Consider the following 18,238-nt stretch of genomic DNA (forward strand, 5'->3'; position numbering starts at 1 on the left):
CAGTTGCTTTTTCTTTTCAATACTTCTTCCAACCCCTTAGCTAAATTATTTTTATTTTTCCCCAACATTTTACTTTAAAAATTTTCAAGCCTTTAGGAAAGTTAAAAGAATATTATAGTCAACACCTGGATTAGTGAATTGTTAACATTTTGCCTCCTTTGTTTTACTCTAGGTATATGTACTTTTAAAATCTTAAACCATTTGAAAGTTGTGGATCACATGACACTTTAAATGTTTCAGCATAGCTCTCCTAAGAATAGGGACATTTTCTTACATAAACAGAACACTGTTACACCTTTGAAAATTAGTAGCTCCATTGTTTAGTAGCTAGTTCACATTTTAAATTCTCATTTTCTCCAAAACATTATTTTTACGTTCGTGTGTATGTTTAAATCCAGGATTTCATCAGAGTTCACCCATTATTGCATTGGTTGTTAAATCTTGTCTTTTAAAATATAGAATAGTCTTTCCACCTTTTGTTTGTAACATTAACTTTTTGAAGAGCTGAGGCCAGTTTTCTGAGAGAAGGTCCCACGTTTTGGATTTGTCTGATTGTTTCCTCATTTTGAGATTCAGTGTAAGTGCTGGGAAGAGAGCTTTGGAGATGATGATGTGTTCATGAATCACACCACAAGGCACAGGAGGCCTGTCCGGCTGGCTTCTGGTAACGCCATATCTCCTCACTTGTCTGAAATGCTGCCCGCCACAGCTCTCTCCTGTACATATTTCTGTTTGCAATTAGTAAGTAACCTGTGGAGCGATGAATATTTAAACTGTCGTTTCACTTGTCTTATTTTTACGCAAAAACCCTTAGTGGGTCTCTCCCCATTTCCTAGGATGTAAGAGTATAAGGGTATTCTTTGTTAGATATGTATTTTGCAAATATTTTCTCTCTGCCTATACTTCACCTTTTTTTTTTTTTGCCATTTAAATTTTTTTATTTTTAAATTTTCTGTTGAAGTGTACTTGATTTACAATGTTGTGTTAGTTTCACACCTTTTTGTTTTGTTAACTGTGACTTTTGAAGAGCAGGAGTTTTTCATTTTGAAGTCCACTTTATCAGTCTTTTTCTTTCATAGTTCATGGTATTTGTGTCCTGTTTAAGAAATCTTCTGCCTAACACAGTGGTATATTTTCTCCCACGTTTTATTCTAGAAGTTTTATGGTTAGACTTTAGTACCAGGTTTATGAACTAATTTTAGTTATTTTTTGTGTATAATGTAAAGGAAGGGTGAGGTTCGCTTTTTCCATACAGGTATCCAGTCATTTTTTCCCGGCTCCGTCTGTTGAAAATACCATCCTTTCCCCTTGAATTACCTTGGCACCTTTGTGGAAGATCAGTTGACCATGTAACTATGGGTGTCAATGTTTTATTTGTTTGCTTGTTTGTTTTTTACAATGAGCATAATACATTTTTACCAAACAAGGGATTAGTGGGTGAGTAAAGTTACATTATAGGCTGATATCCCCAGAAATCCTGCAGGTCAGTGGAGGTGTACTAGTTTTAAGCCCTTTGAGGTCAGGGACTCTTTCATTCATCTGTTAATTGAACAGTATTGAGTGCCCAGCATTGAATAAGACATCCATGGTCCCTGCACTTACAGAGCATGCAGTGGAATGAGGGAGACAGACCATAAGAAGGCGAACGCATACCTGAATAATACATACTGTGGTGAGTCCTGTAAAGGATGAAAAATAGGCTTACTGAAGAGAATGAGCAGAGGACCTCAGAAGTCCTCTCTGAGAGGTTTTTAAGCTGGAGCAGCACATATGAGAATCCCGATTGCAGAAATGAAGTTGGCACATTTGAGAAATTGAAAAGAAGCCCCTGGAGTGTAATGCTTCCAGTGGAGAGTGTTAGTAGATAACTTTGGAAATGTAAACTGAGGCCTGACCATGCAGGTACTTGCTGGGATGATACATAGTCTGGATTTTATTTGAGTGCACTGGGAAGGCATTGAAGGTTTTGTTGTTTGTTTTTGCTTGTTTTAGCAAATCATGTAATTGCTGTCTAGATCAATAAATTAAATATAACTAGCAGCTTAAAAACCTCCCTTATGGCCCCCCTCCAGTGTTTACAGCATGCCGTCCAAAAAAAGCAACTACTATTCTGACAGCTATCTCCATGGATTTAGTTTTAACTTCATCCTGTTTTTGAACCTTGTGTAAATGAAATCACACTGTGTACTATATAAGTGGACTCGTGGTGTCTGGGTTCTTTCATTCAAAGTGACTTTTGTGAGAGTCATCCATGTTGTCGCTCATTTTCCCTGCTGTAATCTGAGGAGTCGTCACGTGATCGGGTTAGCTTTTAAAAGGCGGCGGGCTGTCCTCTGGGGAAGTAGGCTCTGAGAGGCAGGAGAAGCAGCCTGGAGACTGCGGAGGCAGCTGTGCAGGAGCCAAGGGGAGGTGCAGGGGCCAATGTGAGGAGCTGGAGACGTGGAATGAGGCAGACAAGTGTGAGACGTGCACTTGGGAGGTAAGACTCCGGGAGTTCACTGACAGATTAGGCAAGAGTAGGAGTGAGGGGAAGGGGTGTGTCATGATCCCCAGGTTTCTGGCTTTGACAACTGATAGGTGGAGGTTTCATCTCCTTCTCATAGGAGGGACTGGGGGAAGGACACACTTAAGTAAAATAAAAACTAAGAGTTCATTATTAGGTATTTTAAGATGCTTGTGAGATATGAGAGAAGCTGTCAAACAGGCATTTGGATTATGGGTATGGAGCATATTGGAGTAAAATGGGAAGTTTGGGTAGTTTGCATATTATGAGGCAGCTGCCATGTAAAGAGTTCTGTATTGGAGTTAGAAGATCTGAGTTTCACCAGTTTACTCAACTTCTGTTGGCTGCGTGACTAAGGGCAAATCACTTGCTCTTTTTGAGCTCCATTCCTTCTCATCTGTAAAATGAGAATGATACTTTGCTTCATAGGATTAAACAACGTATAATATATTAGGCCTCAGTTTATAGATATTTGGCCCAGTGGATGCTCAGAAAAGTTCATTCATGCACATGCAATTTGGATTGGTAGGAGAAAGTCAGATTATGGAAAATTTTGAAAGGCATGGAAGGGACTTGGTGTGGTATGGAGTTCAGAGTGTCTTAATATGAGAGTAGACTCAGTGCAGTTTGGTTTTAGATGAAACTAAAGAAGAAGTAGTTAGAGGTGAGAAATATCTAGAAAAATCAGTCGTTGTAGGTCCAGGATAAGGTGCTGACGAGGGCCTGGCCTGACATGGATGTAGAGATCAAAGAACAAATCAGAATTCAAAGGAAGAGACTAGACTTGTCCAATGATTAGTTTTACGGCCTCACAGACAGGGAAGAATCAGTCACCCGTGAACCTGAGGCTGCTAGCTTGGGAAGCTAGAAAAATAGTGAAAGCAACGGCCAACCTGGGGTAGTCTGAAAGGAAAGCTGAGTTAAGGAAGGACAGTCTGTTCAGCTTTGAACGTATGACTCTTAAGGTTATAGTATGTTGTCTGTGGGTGGTTGGATATTCTTTGGCAGTGAGATATTGTGGAAGAGAGCACAGGATTAGAAGCTAAGAGGTTGCTTCTTTTTCAGGCTTAATCACTAATTAGCTTTGTAGTCGTGGGAAATTCAGCAAATATTGAATGTAGTTATCTGAAAAATGAAGCTAACACCTCCCTTGTCAGCTTTACAGGCTTGTTTTGTAGATTAAATAAGAATGTTTATGAGGGGACTTCCCTGGTGGCGCAGTGGTTAAGACTCGGAGCTCCCAAAGCAGGGGGCCTGGGTTTGATCCCTGGTCAGGGAACTAGATCCCACATGCATGCCGCAAGTAAGAGTTCGCATGCCACAACTAAGGAGCAGGCAAGCCTCAACTAAGACCCAGTACAACCAAATAAATTAATTCATTAAAAAAAATGTATATGAAAACACTGTAATTGTAAACTCTTATAATTGTAATAGGGTAATGTTATTTCTGTTCTTAGTTCAAACTAAAATAAAATATTTGGTTATAGAGCTAGAGAAGAGAAGAGAAGGGGGAAAATACCAAACTTCTTAGAAGTTTGTGTTTGGAACTAAATCACGAGCATCAGAAATCTTAGTCTCTGAATACATGTGCCTGAAAACCTCTGTAGACTATAATTTGGGAGACTATCTGGAAGCTGATCTTGTGTACAACAATAATGAGAATCAAAAACACAGGTTGCATCTTGTCAAATGTTGGTATTTAACTTGCCTTCAAGTTGGAAGGTTGGAGAACTTTTGAATTCTACCTGTGTACTTGCCCCATGTGTGTTTACGGAATTTTATTTATTTAATTTTTTTTCTATTTTTATTTTCTTTTTCACATCTGACTTTTACTACAGGATAATGATTTAATTAAGTATTCCTTTAGTTTTTAAAATTAATTAATTAATTAATTTACATTTTGGTTGCGTTGGGTCTTTGTTGCTGCACGCAGGCTTTCTCTAGATGCGGCGAGCGGGGGCTACTCTTCGTTGCAGTGCGCGGGCTTCTCATTGCGGTGGCTTCTTTTGCTGTGGAGCACGGGCTCTAGGTGCACAGGCTTCAGTAGTTGTGGCACACGGGCTCAGTAGTTGTGGCTCGCGGGCTCTAGAGCACAAGCTCAGTAGTTGTGGTGCACGGGCTTAGTGGCTCCACGGCGTGTGGGATCTTCCCGGACCAGGGCTCGAACCCATGTCCCCTACATTGGCAGGTGGATTCTTAACCACTGCGCCACCAGGGAAGTCCCTGTTTACGGAATTTTGGAACATACCCTTCTAGTGTCTGTGAGCTATATACATTTTTGCCAAGGGTCAGAGTAGGGTAATGTTTCAACTCTTAAGCTATATATATAAAGAAATGATTTCTAACCTTTGTCAGCATTATCGGTACAGTATGCTGGTTAGGATCACAGACTCTGAAACCAGACTGCCTGGCTCGAATGACTAGCCTTGTGCATTTGAGCAAGTCATAACCTCTCTTGCCTCTGTTTCCCCATCCATAATGGGAACTGACATTAATGTCTAGCTGAAGGTTGTTGGGAGCATTAAATGTGGTACTGTATTTAGAGCGCTTAACAGCTTCTGGCACACTCTAAGCTCTAAGTGTCAGCGGTGGTTATTATAGAATAGTTAGTCGTTGTTTTGGCAGTGACCAAGGAATAAAAGCACATGAACGAAAGAAACAAATCCTCTCAGAACCTACAGCTGAAGAAAATGGAAGTGGCATAGTGGCAAAAATCTTGGGCTTTAGAGTCAGAGGTGCTTACATTCAAATCCTAATTCGGCCCCCTGGGCATAGGGGTTTAAGCAAGACACCTAACCCCTCTGAAACTCACTTTCTTTACCTAGGAGGCAGGAGTCAGATACCCACCTTGTAGAGTTGTTTTGAGGATTAAATGAGATACATATAAAGTGCTTGGCCCAGAGTAGATGCTAAAAAAGCTGGAGTGTTCTCTCACACCTCATGCCCCCGTCCCTCACTCCACTGTAGAGCAGTAAGGGCAGTTTGATTTCCTATATGCTCGCATATTCATTGTTTGCAATTTTAGAACTTCTAAAATTCTTTCCATTTGCTAACAGCAGAATAAACAACAGCTGTTTACTTGGATACACCTTGGAAAGTGTTGTCAGCTTTTGTTTCCTTCTTCCCTTTGCTGTTCTGGGTTGCTTGCTTTATCGTTATGGTAAATCCTACTGGAACCAAGATGGTGGACATTATTAGTTGGTCATGGAATTGAACTAGACTGTAGCTTCAGAATCCTCTTCCCAGTATTCTGGCAGCTACAGTCAGTTTATCAGACTTGATACAGTAGTGAAATCCTCTCAGCCTTAGAGCTTTTTAGAAGAAATGTTTATAGGATTTTCAAAATAATATCTGGGCAGTCCATTAATCCTCTGTCTCAAGATGTGAGACTGTCAAACCTTATGACAAAGCAGAGTGGTCTTAGAACTGTTCCTAACAGGTGCTTATCCATATTATAACATTGTTACACAATGTGGGCATTTTCAGACACCTTCTAGAGAAGGCACAATAATTGTGAGAGTATAATGCAGTGACCCAACCAGGAGTGTGCATCAGTATGAGCTGGAATGTGGCCTTAAAATACTCCTGCTCTAGGCCTCACGCCAGACTTACTGAATCAGAGTCATCAGTATATAGATCTTGACATGTGCCTTTTGTAAAAGTAAAGATGATTCTGCTATACATACCACTGATTAAAAACAACTAGATACTGGCAAGAGTATAGGAAATCAGGCATCCCCTTACACTACTGGTATGAGTATAAATTGATATAGTACAGCCTATAAAACAGTTTTGCAGTATCTATCAAAATTCAGATCTGTCCTGGAAAAATACGTATATGCATAAAGATACAGTTTCAAGAAAGTTTCCTGTAAACCTGTTTATAATACCAAACAGTTGTGAGCAACTCAATGATTGTCAGTACGCAAATGGTTAAAAATGTTAGGGTAGATTACACAGTTGTTTACTGTGCAACCACTGAAAGAGTGAAGTATGTATGAGAGTGATCTGTACATGCTGATGTAGAAAGATATCTAGGACATACTTTAAGTTGAACAAGCAAGTCACAGAATAAACTCTATTTTAAGCATTTTGTGTGTAAATATGTAGAGAAATATTTGGAAGAGTACCCACTAAAGTATTTACAGTGGTTATCCATGACTTAGGAGAATGGGAATGGTGGAGTGGGAGAGGATTTGGCCTTTTAATTTTTGTATTTAAAATATTTGCAATAAGATTTTATTATTTTTGTAATAACAGAACCACTGGATAAAATATGAATGATTTAAGGAAAGCGCACATGGAACCTAATTTGTATGTGTCAGGACACTGCTTATTTTGCAATTTACAGTTTTAACTGAGACTTATAGTCTCTAATTTGGGAAACAGAAAGGAATGTCAAAACTGTTTTGCACGATGGCAAAGAGGATAAAATTTTGTTACTCAAGTTATTGTGAAAGTAATTGAGTTTCAAACAGATAAGCATTTAAGATAAAGAGTATTTGCTCTGTGTCAGAATTATATTGGCTGCCTGTTTTAAAAATTTAGTTTGTGCAGATCTGGATATGAAAATTGGATTCAGAATATTTTACTTTAATCCTTTTGCAGTTGATTAGCCTCTAGTCTTTGAGGATGTTAACTAACACCTTTTAATCTCTCTTTTAAAACTTTAGGCCCGATGAGAGAAAGGGAAAGTTAAGGATGCTGGAGCAGAACAATGGATTTCTCTTTCTCTTTCATGCAAGGGATCATGGGAAACACAATTCAGCAACCACCTCAACTCATTGACTCCGCCAACATCCGTCAGGAGGATGCCTTTGATAACAACAGTGACATTGTTGAAGATGGTGGCCAGACACCATACGAAGCTACCTTGCAGCAAGGCTTTCAGTATCCACCTACAACAGAAGATCTTCCTCCACTCACGAATGGCTACCCATCATCAATCAGCATGTACGAAACTCAAACCAAATACCAGTCCTATAATCAGTATCCCAATGGGTCGGCCAATGGCTTTGGTGCAGTTAGAAACTTTAGCCCCACTGACTATTACCATTCAGAAATTCCAAACACAAGACCACATGAAATTCTGGAAAAACCTTCTCCTCCACAGCCACCACCTCCTCCTTCAGTACCACAGACTGTGATTCCAAAGAAGACTGGCTCACCTGAAATTAAACTAAAAATAACCAAAACTATCCAGAATGGCAGGGAATTGTTTGAGTCTTCCCTTTGTGGAGACCTTTTAAATGAAGTACAGGCAAGTGAGCACACAAAGTCAAAGCATGAAAGCAGAAAAGAAAAGAGGAAAAAAAGCAACAAGCATGATTCATCTAGATCTGAAGAGCGCAAGTCACACAAAATCCCCAAATTAGAACCAGAGGAACAAAATGTAAGTTGAAACATCTTTTTGAAAAAATTTGTAATATTTCACATTTACTGGAAGTCCAAGAGATCTTTTTCAGTTTTTATCTCTCCAAATATAAATATTTCTGATAACTTCTTTCATCTGATCCCTAGCATGGAGCTTGGGATGTTATGATAGGTGGTAAGTAAATATTTGTTGAATAAATGAATGGACATCATCAGAGTAAAGAAATATTTTAGAAACATGTGACACTAAAAATCTTGCCTCCTATGTTTCTTTGTTTAATAGCCTCACTTAATTTTGCTTGTAATAAACTGGTTTCTGCAAAATTGAGTTATTTATAGTGAGGTGTATGGACCTAGAGTGTGTCATACAGAGTGAAGTAAGTCAGAAAGAGAAAAACAAATACCGTATGCTAACACATATATATGGAATCTTAAAAAAAAAAAAAGGGGGCTTCCCTGGTGGCGCAGTGGTTGAGAATCTGCCTGCCAATGCAGGGCACACAGGTTCGAGCCCTGGTCTGGGAAGATCCCACATGCCGCGGAGCAACTAGGCCCGTGAGCCACAATTACTGAACCTGCGCGTCTGGAGCCTGTGCTCCGCCACAAGAGAGGCCGCGATAATGAGAGGCCCGTGCACCGCGATGAAGAGTGGCCCCCACTTGCCGCAACTAGAGAAAGCCCTCGCACAGAAACGAAGACCCAACGCAGCCATAAATAAATAAATAAATAAACCCAAAAGTTTAAAAAAAAAAAAAAGTTATGGAGAACCTAGGGGCAGGACGGGAATAAAGACGCAGATGTAGAGAATGGACTTGAGGACACGGGGAGGGGTAAGGGTAAGCTGGGACGAAGTGAGAGAGTGGCATGGACATATATACACTACCAAATGTAAAATAGATAGCTAGTGGGAAGCAGCTGCATGGCACGGGGAGATCAGCTTGGTGCTTTGCGACCACTTAGAACGGTGGGATAAAGAGGGTGGGAGGGAGACGCAAGAGGGAAGGGATGTGGGAAAATATGTATGCATATAGCTGATTCACTTTGTTACACAGCAGAAACTAACACAGCACTGTAAAGCAATTATACTCCAATAAAGATGTTAAAAAAAACCAAACAAACAAACAAAAAAAACTCCTGGTTTCTGAAGATGAAGAGGAAAGGCAGAGAAAGATGGTTAATGATATTGATTTTCCATTGTTCCAGACCAACTTTTGCCAGTAGAGCTTAGATTTAACCCTCATTACTAGTGTGTTTGCCACAAAATAACCTGAAGTAAATAAAGGAACTCTTTTTATTAAAATCAGTTAGTATTCATACATATTCACTAAATCTTCAGGTAGAGGTTTTATAAAAGTCATTCTTTAGTGGTAACTTAAGATGCATGCCGCTAAATTTTTTTTAACATCTCCGAGGTTTCAGTATTAATTTTCTTAATAAGAAAGGTATGTAACAAATCAATGCTAGCTTGAATGAAGAGTTTTTAGTTAGTATTCTAATACATGGTATTACTTGAAGATGTCCCCAGACATTGATTTGGGAGGAAATGAATATCTATGAATTTTTGTGACAGTTGTATGCTTTTCTATCTGCTATGCCTGAATAAGTTAATTTATCATCTTCTGTTCAAAGAAATGTTTACATCTTACCAACTCACCTTTTCCTTGGTAGCTGGGTTCCACTACTTCACACAACTCAAATATGATGTTTTTCTGGAGTAAAGGTCACACTGGTTCTAGGCTCTCACAAGTCTCCGTGTGATATTTCAGTATGTTTTTCTCATTTTTCTATAGTTTTCTTATTTATTCATTTAACAACTATCAACTGAGTACCTAATGTGTGCTAGACGCTTTTCTAAGAATTGAAAGTCGGGCAGTGAATGAAAAGTAAAGATGCCTACTTTCAGGGTGCTAATATTCTAGTAAGAAGAGGCAGAAAATACACACATACGTATGTAAATGCGTCTAAGTTTAGATAGTGGTAGGTGCTATGAAGAAAATAAAACTGGGTGATGAGATAAAGAGTAATCGCGACACTAGCAGTTCTGCCATCTTAGTTCTGCAGCTGTAAAATGAAGGCTTTGAAACTAAGTGGTTTCTGGAATACCTTTGAATTTCTTATGTCATTTATTAAATGCCCCCCACAGAACTTAGCTCACGTAGTATCTTATACTGTTTATTAAATGAATGAATCAGTGGAAGGAGAGAAGTTAACTTTTTCCTCTCCAGAGACGTCCACTGTAGCAGTTCTTTCACGGACCTGCAGTGAAAGGACATGTGATGCACTATGACCCTTAGCAATCACGAAAATGCATAAAACCTGCATTTGGTTTTAGCTTAGGTCCTAAGAACCATCTTGCTGGCCCGTCTTGCTTTTGCTCTAGAGAATCTGGCAAATAGGAGAATATCCAATTTTATTTATTAGGCTAGAGTTCTTGCCTTTATTGGTAAAAATATTAAAATATATAGTTTAAAATATGTCACAAAATAGAAATAGGGCTGGAAGCAGAGGCAGGAGAAGATAGTCTGTTCATTTTTCGTATCCACTCTTTGTTTTATTGGAATCTAGGAAGAAAATTCAGTGCAGTGATGTGATATTTCTAGTAGTCACTTTTCAGTGAGATTTTAAAGCCAATTCTGTCTTTGTTGGATGTCTGCTCTGTCTGGCCGTTTATATCACTTAAACCTTCAGTTAACTGTTATATCCAGGAATTAGAATGGTTAGATGTAACTTAAGAGTTTTAGTTCATTTTCTTTTTTAGTAAATCATGTGGGGCATAATTTAATATTTCATTATTTAGGATCTTACAGTATCTTGGGGTAAAGGAATGTCACTTTGACTGAAGGTATAGATGTGGTAAGTGGCATTGATTGCACTAAATGTTACCAAGACCATTGCCTGAAAGTTGAGTTTTGGGGGAAAATCCAGGGTTTTTTCTTTCAAAGAACTATGGTGAAAAGCTAAGCTCTCGTTAGTTGAATTTGATTAATTAAACTTTTATCACACATGGGAGGCAGTTATAAGCTTAAGAGATGGTGCCATAAAAGTGATGCTCCATTCTGACAGTAGAACTTTGGACTGGAGCCCCCAAAGGCCCTGGTTGTTGTTAGTGCCGTGTCTCTGCTAAGCCACGTGGACAAGGGATGTGCACAAATCAACCTGTTTTTTGTAACTGTGTATGTGTTTAATGGGGTTTTCTTAACTTGAACAACATCTCTTGCTTTCTTCAGGACAGTTGTTTTTAAGTGCTTTAATTTTTGATGCCCTTGTGCCTCCTGGTTGTCACTGGGGGTCCACGCCCTTGGTGTTCAGCATTGTAGCCGGCGTAGAAGGGAAAGAAGCCCATGTAAGAGTTTGCCCACACCACGGGACAGCTCCCCTCCCCCAGATGCTTGAGGGAAGCATAATGAGAACTGTGTGCCTGGGATGATTGTCCTCTAGCTGGGTTTGCAGATACATAGATAGATATAGCTATAGCTATAGATACATAGATATAGATGTAGATTTTTTCCTTAACAGCTCGCTCATAGGTTCTTTTTTGAGACAAACAAAGCAAACAAAATCTCATCTAAAATAATACACTTCAAGATTTCACTTCTTTTTTCTTTCCTTTTTTCTTCATATTTGATCTACAAGTATTTCCTCCCAATTCTGAGCTGTTTGGCCTTCTAAAGAGTGGCTGTTCTTTGGAACAACCTAAGTATATCTTCTCAACAATGAAAATGTGTCCAAACATCTAGGCAGCAGGAGACCTGAGATCACTACTGAAATTGTATATTTTGTAAAGCTGCTTTAGCTGTTTTCTCTCCCAGCAAATTAGAAACATGTGGAAATGTTTCTGCATTTCTTCCTCCTTGGCAGGTGTAATGCCTCAGGCATGTGAGTGTAGGCCCTATTCAAACATTGGTCTTCCACCAGCACCTTGGTGGGCTTATCCACTAAGGCCAGTCTCATTAACTCTTAGCTTGCCATTTTCACTTATAAAAAGCCAGATGGCTGGTTCGGTCCCATTAGCACTAAGTTAGAGGTTATATTTGGTTCTCCAGCCTCAGAGTGTTAGGTCTTAAAATTCTTAGAAACTGTTCATATGCATTGCGAACTTACACAGTTATTCAGAAAGTAAAAGAAAAATGCACGAATAATTTACTGACTTTACATTTTTCTTTCTACCTTAAATGATGACATAAGTTTTTGGTTCTTTTAGAGAATATGATATTACTTAATGTTTTGAAAACTGTTAAGGATTTGGAATTCTGCCAGATTTGATGAGTATTATTCATCCTGATAAATCTCTTGGGTTTTAATTTTAAAAAGACCAATTTTTTTTTTTTTTTTGTCTACACCACACGGCTTGTGGGATCTTAGTTCCCCAACCAGGGATTGAACCTGGGCCCTCAGCAGTGAAAGCACCGAGTCCTAACCACTGGACCGCCAGGGAATTCCCCCTAATTTTTTTTTTTAATTTATTTTTGGCTGCTTTGGGTCTTCCTTGCTGCACTCGGGCTTTCTCTAGGTGCGGCGAGTGGGGGGGCTACTCTTTGTTCAGGTGCGCAGGCTTCTCATTGCAGTGGCTTCTCTTGTGGTGGTGCGTGGGCTTCAGTAGTTGTAGCACGCAGGGTCAGTAATTGTGGCTTCCGGGCTCTTGAGCACTGGCTCAGTAGTTGTGGCGCACGGACTTAGTTGCTCCATGGCATGTGGGGTCTTCCCGGACCAGGGCTTGAACCCGTGTCCCCTGCATTGGCAGGCGGATTCTTAACCACTGCGCCACCAGGGAAGCCCTCATTTAAAATTAAGATGACTCGAACACTATGGGAAGCTCACTCACTGTCACCTTTTCTCTGATGCTTTCTCTTTCTGAAGCAGCACTACTAGTACCAAAAAAGGTATCTTCAGTCCCTATTTGATTTTAATCTCTTTTAAGCTTATCCTTTGAACAACTGAAGGAAAATGGATTTTATACCCAGCAGTATTTTATCTGTTGGCAATTTCTGACTCCTTATTTTTCTTGACGCCTAAGCATTTGGCTTCCCTTGACCATTTCATCTTAAAAACTCCCCTTCTTAATTGGTATTTGTGATACTATGTTCTCTCTCTTTACCTTTCTTTTGAGCTCAAGTCATAGGTCTCTAAATGCCTAGTAAGTATTACTGTTTTGTTCACGCATTAGCACATTTTACCATGTATATTCCCTTTCTATCACTGCAGCATCCTTATTTGACTTTTTTTTCGTGTTTTATTTTTATAGTCTTGAAAGCTTAGAATAAATCTTCTTGGGCCTCTTTTTCTTCCTTTCCATTTCTTGCCTTTTAAAATGACTGTGTAAAAAAATCTCAGTTCTTTGAAAGTGATTTTAACAGTGTTTCAAGCCAGCCTGGAGGAAATGTGAACAATATGGAACAAACAAAAAAAATCAAAAAGAGGTAAGACATTTGAATAATAAAAAGGCTTTGGAGGAAATCCTGTCTTTAATCCAGAAAGGGAAAAATGTTACTGAGCTTCCGACCAGTTCTTAAAACAGTAGGGTTCTGTCATTTGGCAAAGATGGGTCACTCCGTATCTATCTGCCCTCAGAGTTACAGAGATCCCTAACACCCCGGCATCAGAAGATTGAATGTGCCGAGGAGGAGGACTTGCTTTCTTGGCTCCATATGTGCTTCCCCAGGTGGTCCTGTCCTCCTGCTGTAGCTTGAGAATGAGAAGCTGAGGTGAAGGCTTAAGCTACGTTTGTGGACTGAAATGAAGCTGCCGGACGGGCCTACGCAAATGTGGACCGTATTTTTAAACTGCCTCATTACACCAGAGATCAGGACAAAAATTCCCATTTGAACATAGATTTTTCTTTCCTTGCTCAGTGAGCGTGTCCTGTTGGATTAGCTAGTCATGGTGCCACCACAGACGCATCTGACAGAGCTAATTTAGTGCCCACCAACAGCTGCCACTACTTCTTTCACTTGGGCTATTTCCAATATTTTCAGTAGCCTCCTAATTAGACATTCTGCTTCCCCTCTTGCTCCCTTCCAAAATATTCTCCATGTAACAGCTAACATCCTTTTAAAACAGAAATTGGCCGCGTATTACTTCTCTGCCTAATCCTCTTCAGAGGCTTTCGGTGCACTTAGGATAAAACACTTAAATGTGGCTTACAAGGCCCTGGTGATGTAGCCTCCTCTCCACTCTCATCTTGTAACCTCTCTCTTCCTTGGGGCAGTTAAGTCCGTTGTAATGGCTTTTTTGAAGTTTCTACCTTTGTTTAACCTCAGGGACTTCACACATGCCACTCCTCTCTGGCATGGTCTTTCCCCCACTTTTTACTAGACTAACTCCTCCTCTTTTGATTCAGATTATACTTTCTCAGAGAGGCCTTTCCTGACCTTCGTATCATAGCTACATACCGACACACCATTATTTGTCTTTTTACATTTACATTGTATGAGTGTATGTTTGTGTTTGTTTAATGTCTGTGTCTTCTACCCAACTGTGAGCTCTTTGAGATCAGGGATCCTATCTGTCTGTTACAACATTGTATACCCAACTTCTAGAACAGTGCCTGGAAAGTCGTAGGCACTGCTGAATGAATGAATGATACTTGGGGTTTGGCATATGAGTCTGGCTTATCATTTCCTTACCATTTTTACAGTCTCTTTTATTTAATAAAACTTTGTTTTTATAGCAGCGTCTTAAACTGCTTGAATTAATTGGATGAGAATTTTAAGTAACTTCTAGAATTAGCCATACTTTTTAAGTGGAATTAGAGCTAGGTTAATGGATATATTTCTCTTTTTTTAAGCCATCTAAGCTAAATTCTGTTCTTTGACAAGAAAAGTTTTTAAACCTTTTAAATTACAAAAGTAATTTGCTTTTTACAGAAAACACAAATAATATACAAGTATAAATCTTCCCTCACCGCTTCCCTAATATTGTTCCTCAAAGATAACTACTCTTATCAACTTACTGTACAATGTATCACATATTTTTCAAGGCTTATACAGGCTATTTTAAAATAAAAAGTAGGAAGATTTTGATAGATGTGGATTTCTGACATGAAATAATGTTGTAGTTGCCATCCCTCTGCTTAGATTTTCTCACTTTGTGTATTTCTGTAGGATAGGTTCCTAAAATATAATTGTTAAATTGAAGAGTGTACATATTTTGAATTTTGATAGATACTTCGAAATTGCCTCCTCAAAGGATTGTAGAAATCAATTTTTAAATAACATATTTGTGGGTTTTATGATTAGAAAAGTAATGTGATGTTTATTATAAGCAATTTGACAAATATAGAAAAGCACATCCAAGAAAATCACTTATTCCATCACCTGGTGGTATCCTTCTAGTCTTTTATTTCTGTACACATAAGAAATTATTTTTCCAAGATTAGAATCACACTATACAAACTGCTTTTCAATTTGCTGTTTTCAAATAACATCATATTGTTATTTTTCCGTGTCATTTAAAAATTTATATTATTCCACTATCTAGTTGTACTACAATTTATTTAACGAATTCTGTACTTTTGGACATCTAGACTAATGTCTAATTCTAATATTTGCTCTTAAAAATAGCACTGGTGTGCATATCTTTGTGTGTATCTATCAGTATGTGTATGTATCGGTGCTTTTTCGGTATACACTTTTAGAAGTGGATTTGCTGGGTCAGAGTGTGAAAATTTAAGACTTTTCATACATACTGCCAAATTGCTCTCTAGAAGAATTCCAAGTTACATCTTACTAGCAATCTCAGAGTGCCCATTTTTCTGCACTCTGATAGGCTAAAAAAAATGAAAATTAACAAATTAAGAAATTAAGTTTTAAAAGTGATAAAGTAAGAAATGGGAGCTATAGCTGTGGTGTAGAATGGACAATGGATGTTAAGACACAGCATCACGTACTATGTAAGTTGTATTTTTCCTCCTTACATTATTCAGCTAATAAATGTTCTTTATTCCCTTTGCTGTTTAGTTTTCTTTGACTCTTTGTGTGTGTCACTGTTCTTTGGTTTGCTGCCATTTTATTCTTTTCACCTAGAGACCAAATGAGAGGGTTGACACTGTATCAGAAAAACCAAGAGAAGATCCAGTACTGAAAGAGGAGCTCCCGGTGAGTGGCTTTAGTGAATACTGTCTAACCAAACATGGTGTGAGAAGGTGGAAGCAGAGTGATTAAATTAGAACACACATAGCATGTATTATTACTTCAGAAGTTATACTGAAATAAATCTTGGAGCTGGTTTAAAAGGTAGATATTTTTAGCAAATTATTTTCCTTTTCAAAACTACGACCACTTTTTAATAGATGTGAATTTTTGAGATGTCTTATCAATAATTTGGCGACAGAAACCATCAGTCCTCTTTTCAATATTTGGGGTGGGGCTTATCTTCCTCCTCTCTTCTTCCCTTTTGCTAGATACGGATAGCAGGCATCAGAGAAAAGTATGAGTGAAGTTTTTTATGACCTTTTCCTACAGGTTCAGCCGATGTTACCTTCTGTTCCAACAACAGAAGTGTCTGCTGGTGTTAAGTTCCAGGTTGGCGATCTTGTTTGGTCTAAGGTGGGAACGTATCCTTGGTGGCCTTGTATGGTTTCAAGTGATCCCCAACTCGAGGTTCACACCAAAATTAACACGAGAGGTAAGAAAAGGCATAAATGGACATTAGTAAAAAGTTGTGGCAAAAAAGTGAATCTAAAATGTTGTTTATGAATATAATACATACATGATAATATAATCTGACACCCAAACACATATCAGGATCAGTTTTTAATGAACAGTGAAATAATTACGGTCATCTTAACTGGCAGAGAGCCTCTACAGCTGACATGGTCCTTTTTTTCCCTTAGAACACCCTATGTTTGTTTTCTAATTTCTTTCACACTTCTTTTTTTAAAAAACCTTAATCTGACCTCCAAAAGCAAGCAGACCGATATGTAATGAGATGTCGTATATGAGCGTAATAGACATTTGGGCCAAGCTTTCTTTGAACATTTTTATTTCATCTTTGACTCCTGTGGGTAGTAATTTTTTACTCAGACAAGTGCTTTTCATCCTGATAAATTTTGCAAGATGCCTTTTTCCTCCTTCTTTCCATTTTTTTTGTTTGTTTTTTTTTTGGGGGGGGGTGGTTTGTTTTTAATTAAAAAAAATTCTTTTTACTCCATTTTTGAATCTGTAAATTTACTGGGACATCCTTATAAATTCAATATGAAGTAGAAGTATGGTTTGAAGCCAGCTACATGGCATAGAATCCTACCTTAGGAATGTTAATAAATGTTAAGGAAACATGTATTCTAACTTTACTCCTTTTCCAGAGTTTGACCAAAAACTGTAGAATAGATTCCTGAGGTTCTAGCATTTGGAATGGACTTGCTTAGTAGCCAGAGGAAGGTTGGAGTTTGGAATTTATTTCTGGATATTTGCTTTGCGAACTCACTTGTCGAGTCCCTTATTGTCTGTGACAACTTTGCACCTATTTCTTTTTCTCTCATTTTAAACTTTCTATCTTGGTCCCTGTTCACTGTTATGAGGAGAAAAAGTGTCTGGCAAGTCAGATTTGTGACGGGATCGCCATATTTGTAACTCTTGTGCTACCCAGCAAGAAATCCACCCAGATACAGAAGGCAATCATCTTGTCACTATAATCTGCTGATTAAAGGTTGGGGTGACTAGAAGTATCAATGGGGCAGAAGTTTAAAAAAAAAGCCCAACATTGTTGAATGTCCACTCCTGTGCAAGGCACAGTGTTAAACAATTCTCTTGTAGGACTGCCCTGGCGGTCCAATAGTTAAGACTCCACGCTTCCAGCGCGGGGGGCATGGGTTGGATCCCTGGTTGGGCAGCTAAGACCCCACGCGCTGCATGGCATGGCCAAAAAATAAATTAAAAAACAAACAATTCTCTTGTATATTTTCTTAAGCAGTCCTCATAGCAGCGACACTATGAAGTAGGTACTATTATCCTTACGTTTTGGATCTGTAAATAGAGTCTCAAAGAAATCTTAGTCCCTAACCTCCACTCTTAACTACTACTGTATAATAAAAGGAAAGTAATTGAATTCCCCTACTCATAATTTACAGAGAGTGGGGGAGGCAGTCCTAGCCCCTTCATTTATATAGTAGGGCTGTTGGACTGTTAATCTCTTGAGTACCTTGCACATTTAATAATCTATGATTCTTGAATGGGAGAAGAAAGGGACAAGCCTTCTTACATAAAACAATGCACGTCCCTATCTGGGCCTCCAGAGCACTCTAAGATATTACATCACGTGAGAGTTGTGGCTCTTCAGTTCTGTCCCCTTAGGAAAGCATCCTTTTGAGATTATATAAAGAATTTCACATTTAATTACTCTATGAAAACTTACTAATTTCAGCTTTTT

The 18,238-nt window shown here is 38.7% G+C and overlaps 1 protein-coding gene across 4 annotated transcripts in view; it reads left to right on the forward strand.

The window, feature by feature from the left end:
* NSD3 (nuclear receptor binding SET domain protein 3) overlaps window positions 1-18,238 on the forward strand; it is a 100,671-nt gene that overhangs the window by 25,728 nt on the left and 56,705 nt on the right. For all 4 annotated transcript variants that reach the window (XM_061177582.1, XM_061177583.1, XM_061177584.1 and 1 more), the window contains exons 2-4: window positions 7,177-7,895; window positions 15,898-15,969; window positions 16,336-16,498. In XM_061177582.1, coding sequence (XP_061033565.1) covers window positions 7,221-7,895; window positions 15,898-15,969; window positions 16,336-16,498 — 910 coding nt within the window. In that variant the 5' untranslated portion in view covers window positions 7,177-7,220. The remainder of the gene's footprint in view (window positions 1-7,176; window positions 7,896-15,897; window positions 15,970-16,335; window positions 16,499-18,238) is intronic.

The sequence above is a fragment of the Eubalaena glacialis genome, chromosome 20 (genome assembly GCF_028564815.1).
Source record: "Eubalaena glacialis isolate mEubGla1 chromosome 20, mEubGla1.1.hap2.+ XY, whole genome shotgun sequence".
NCBI classification, from domain to species: Eukaryota; Metazoa; Chordata; class Mammalia; order Artiodactyla; family Balaenidae; genus Eubalaena; species Eubalaena glacialis.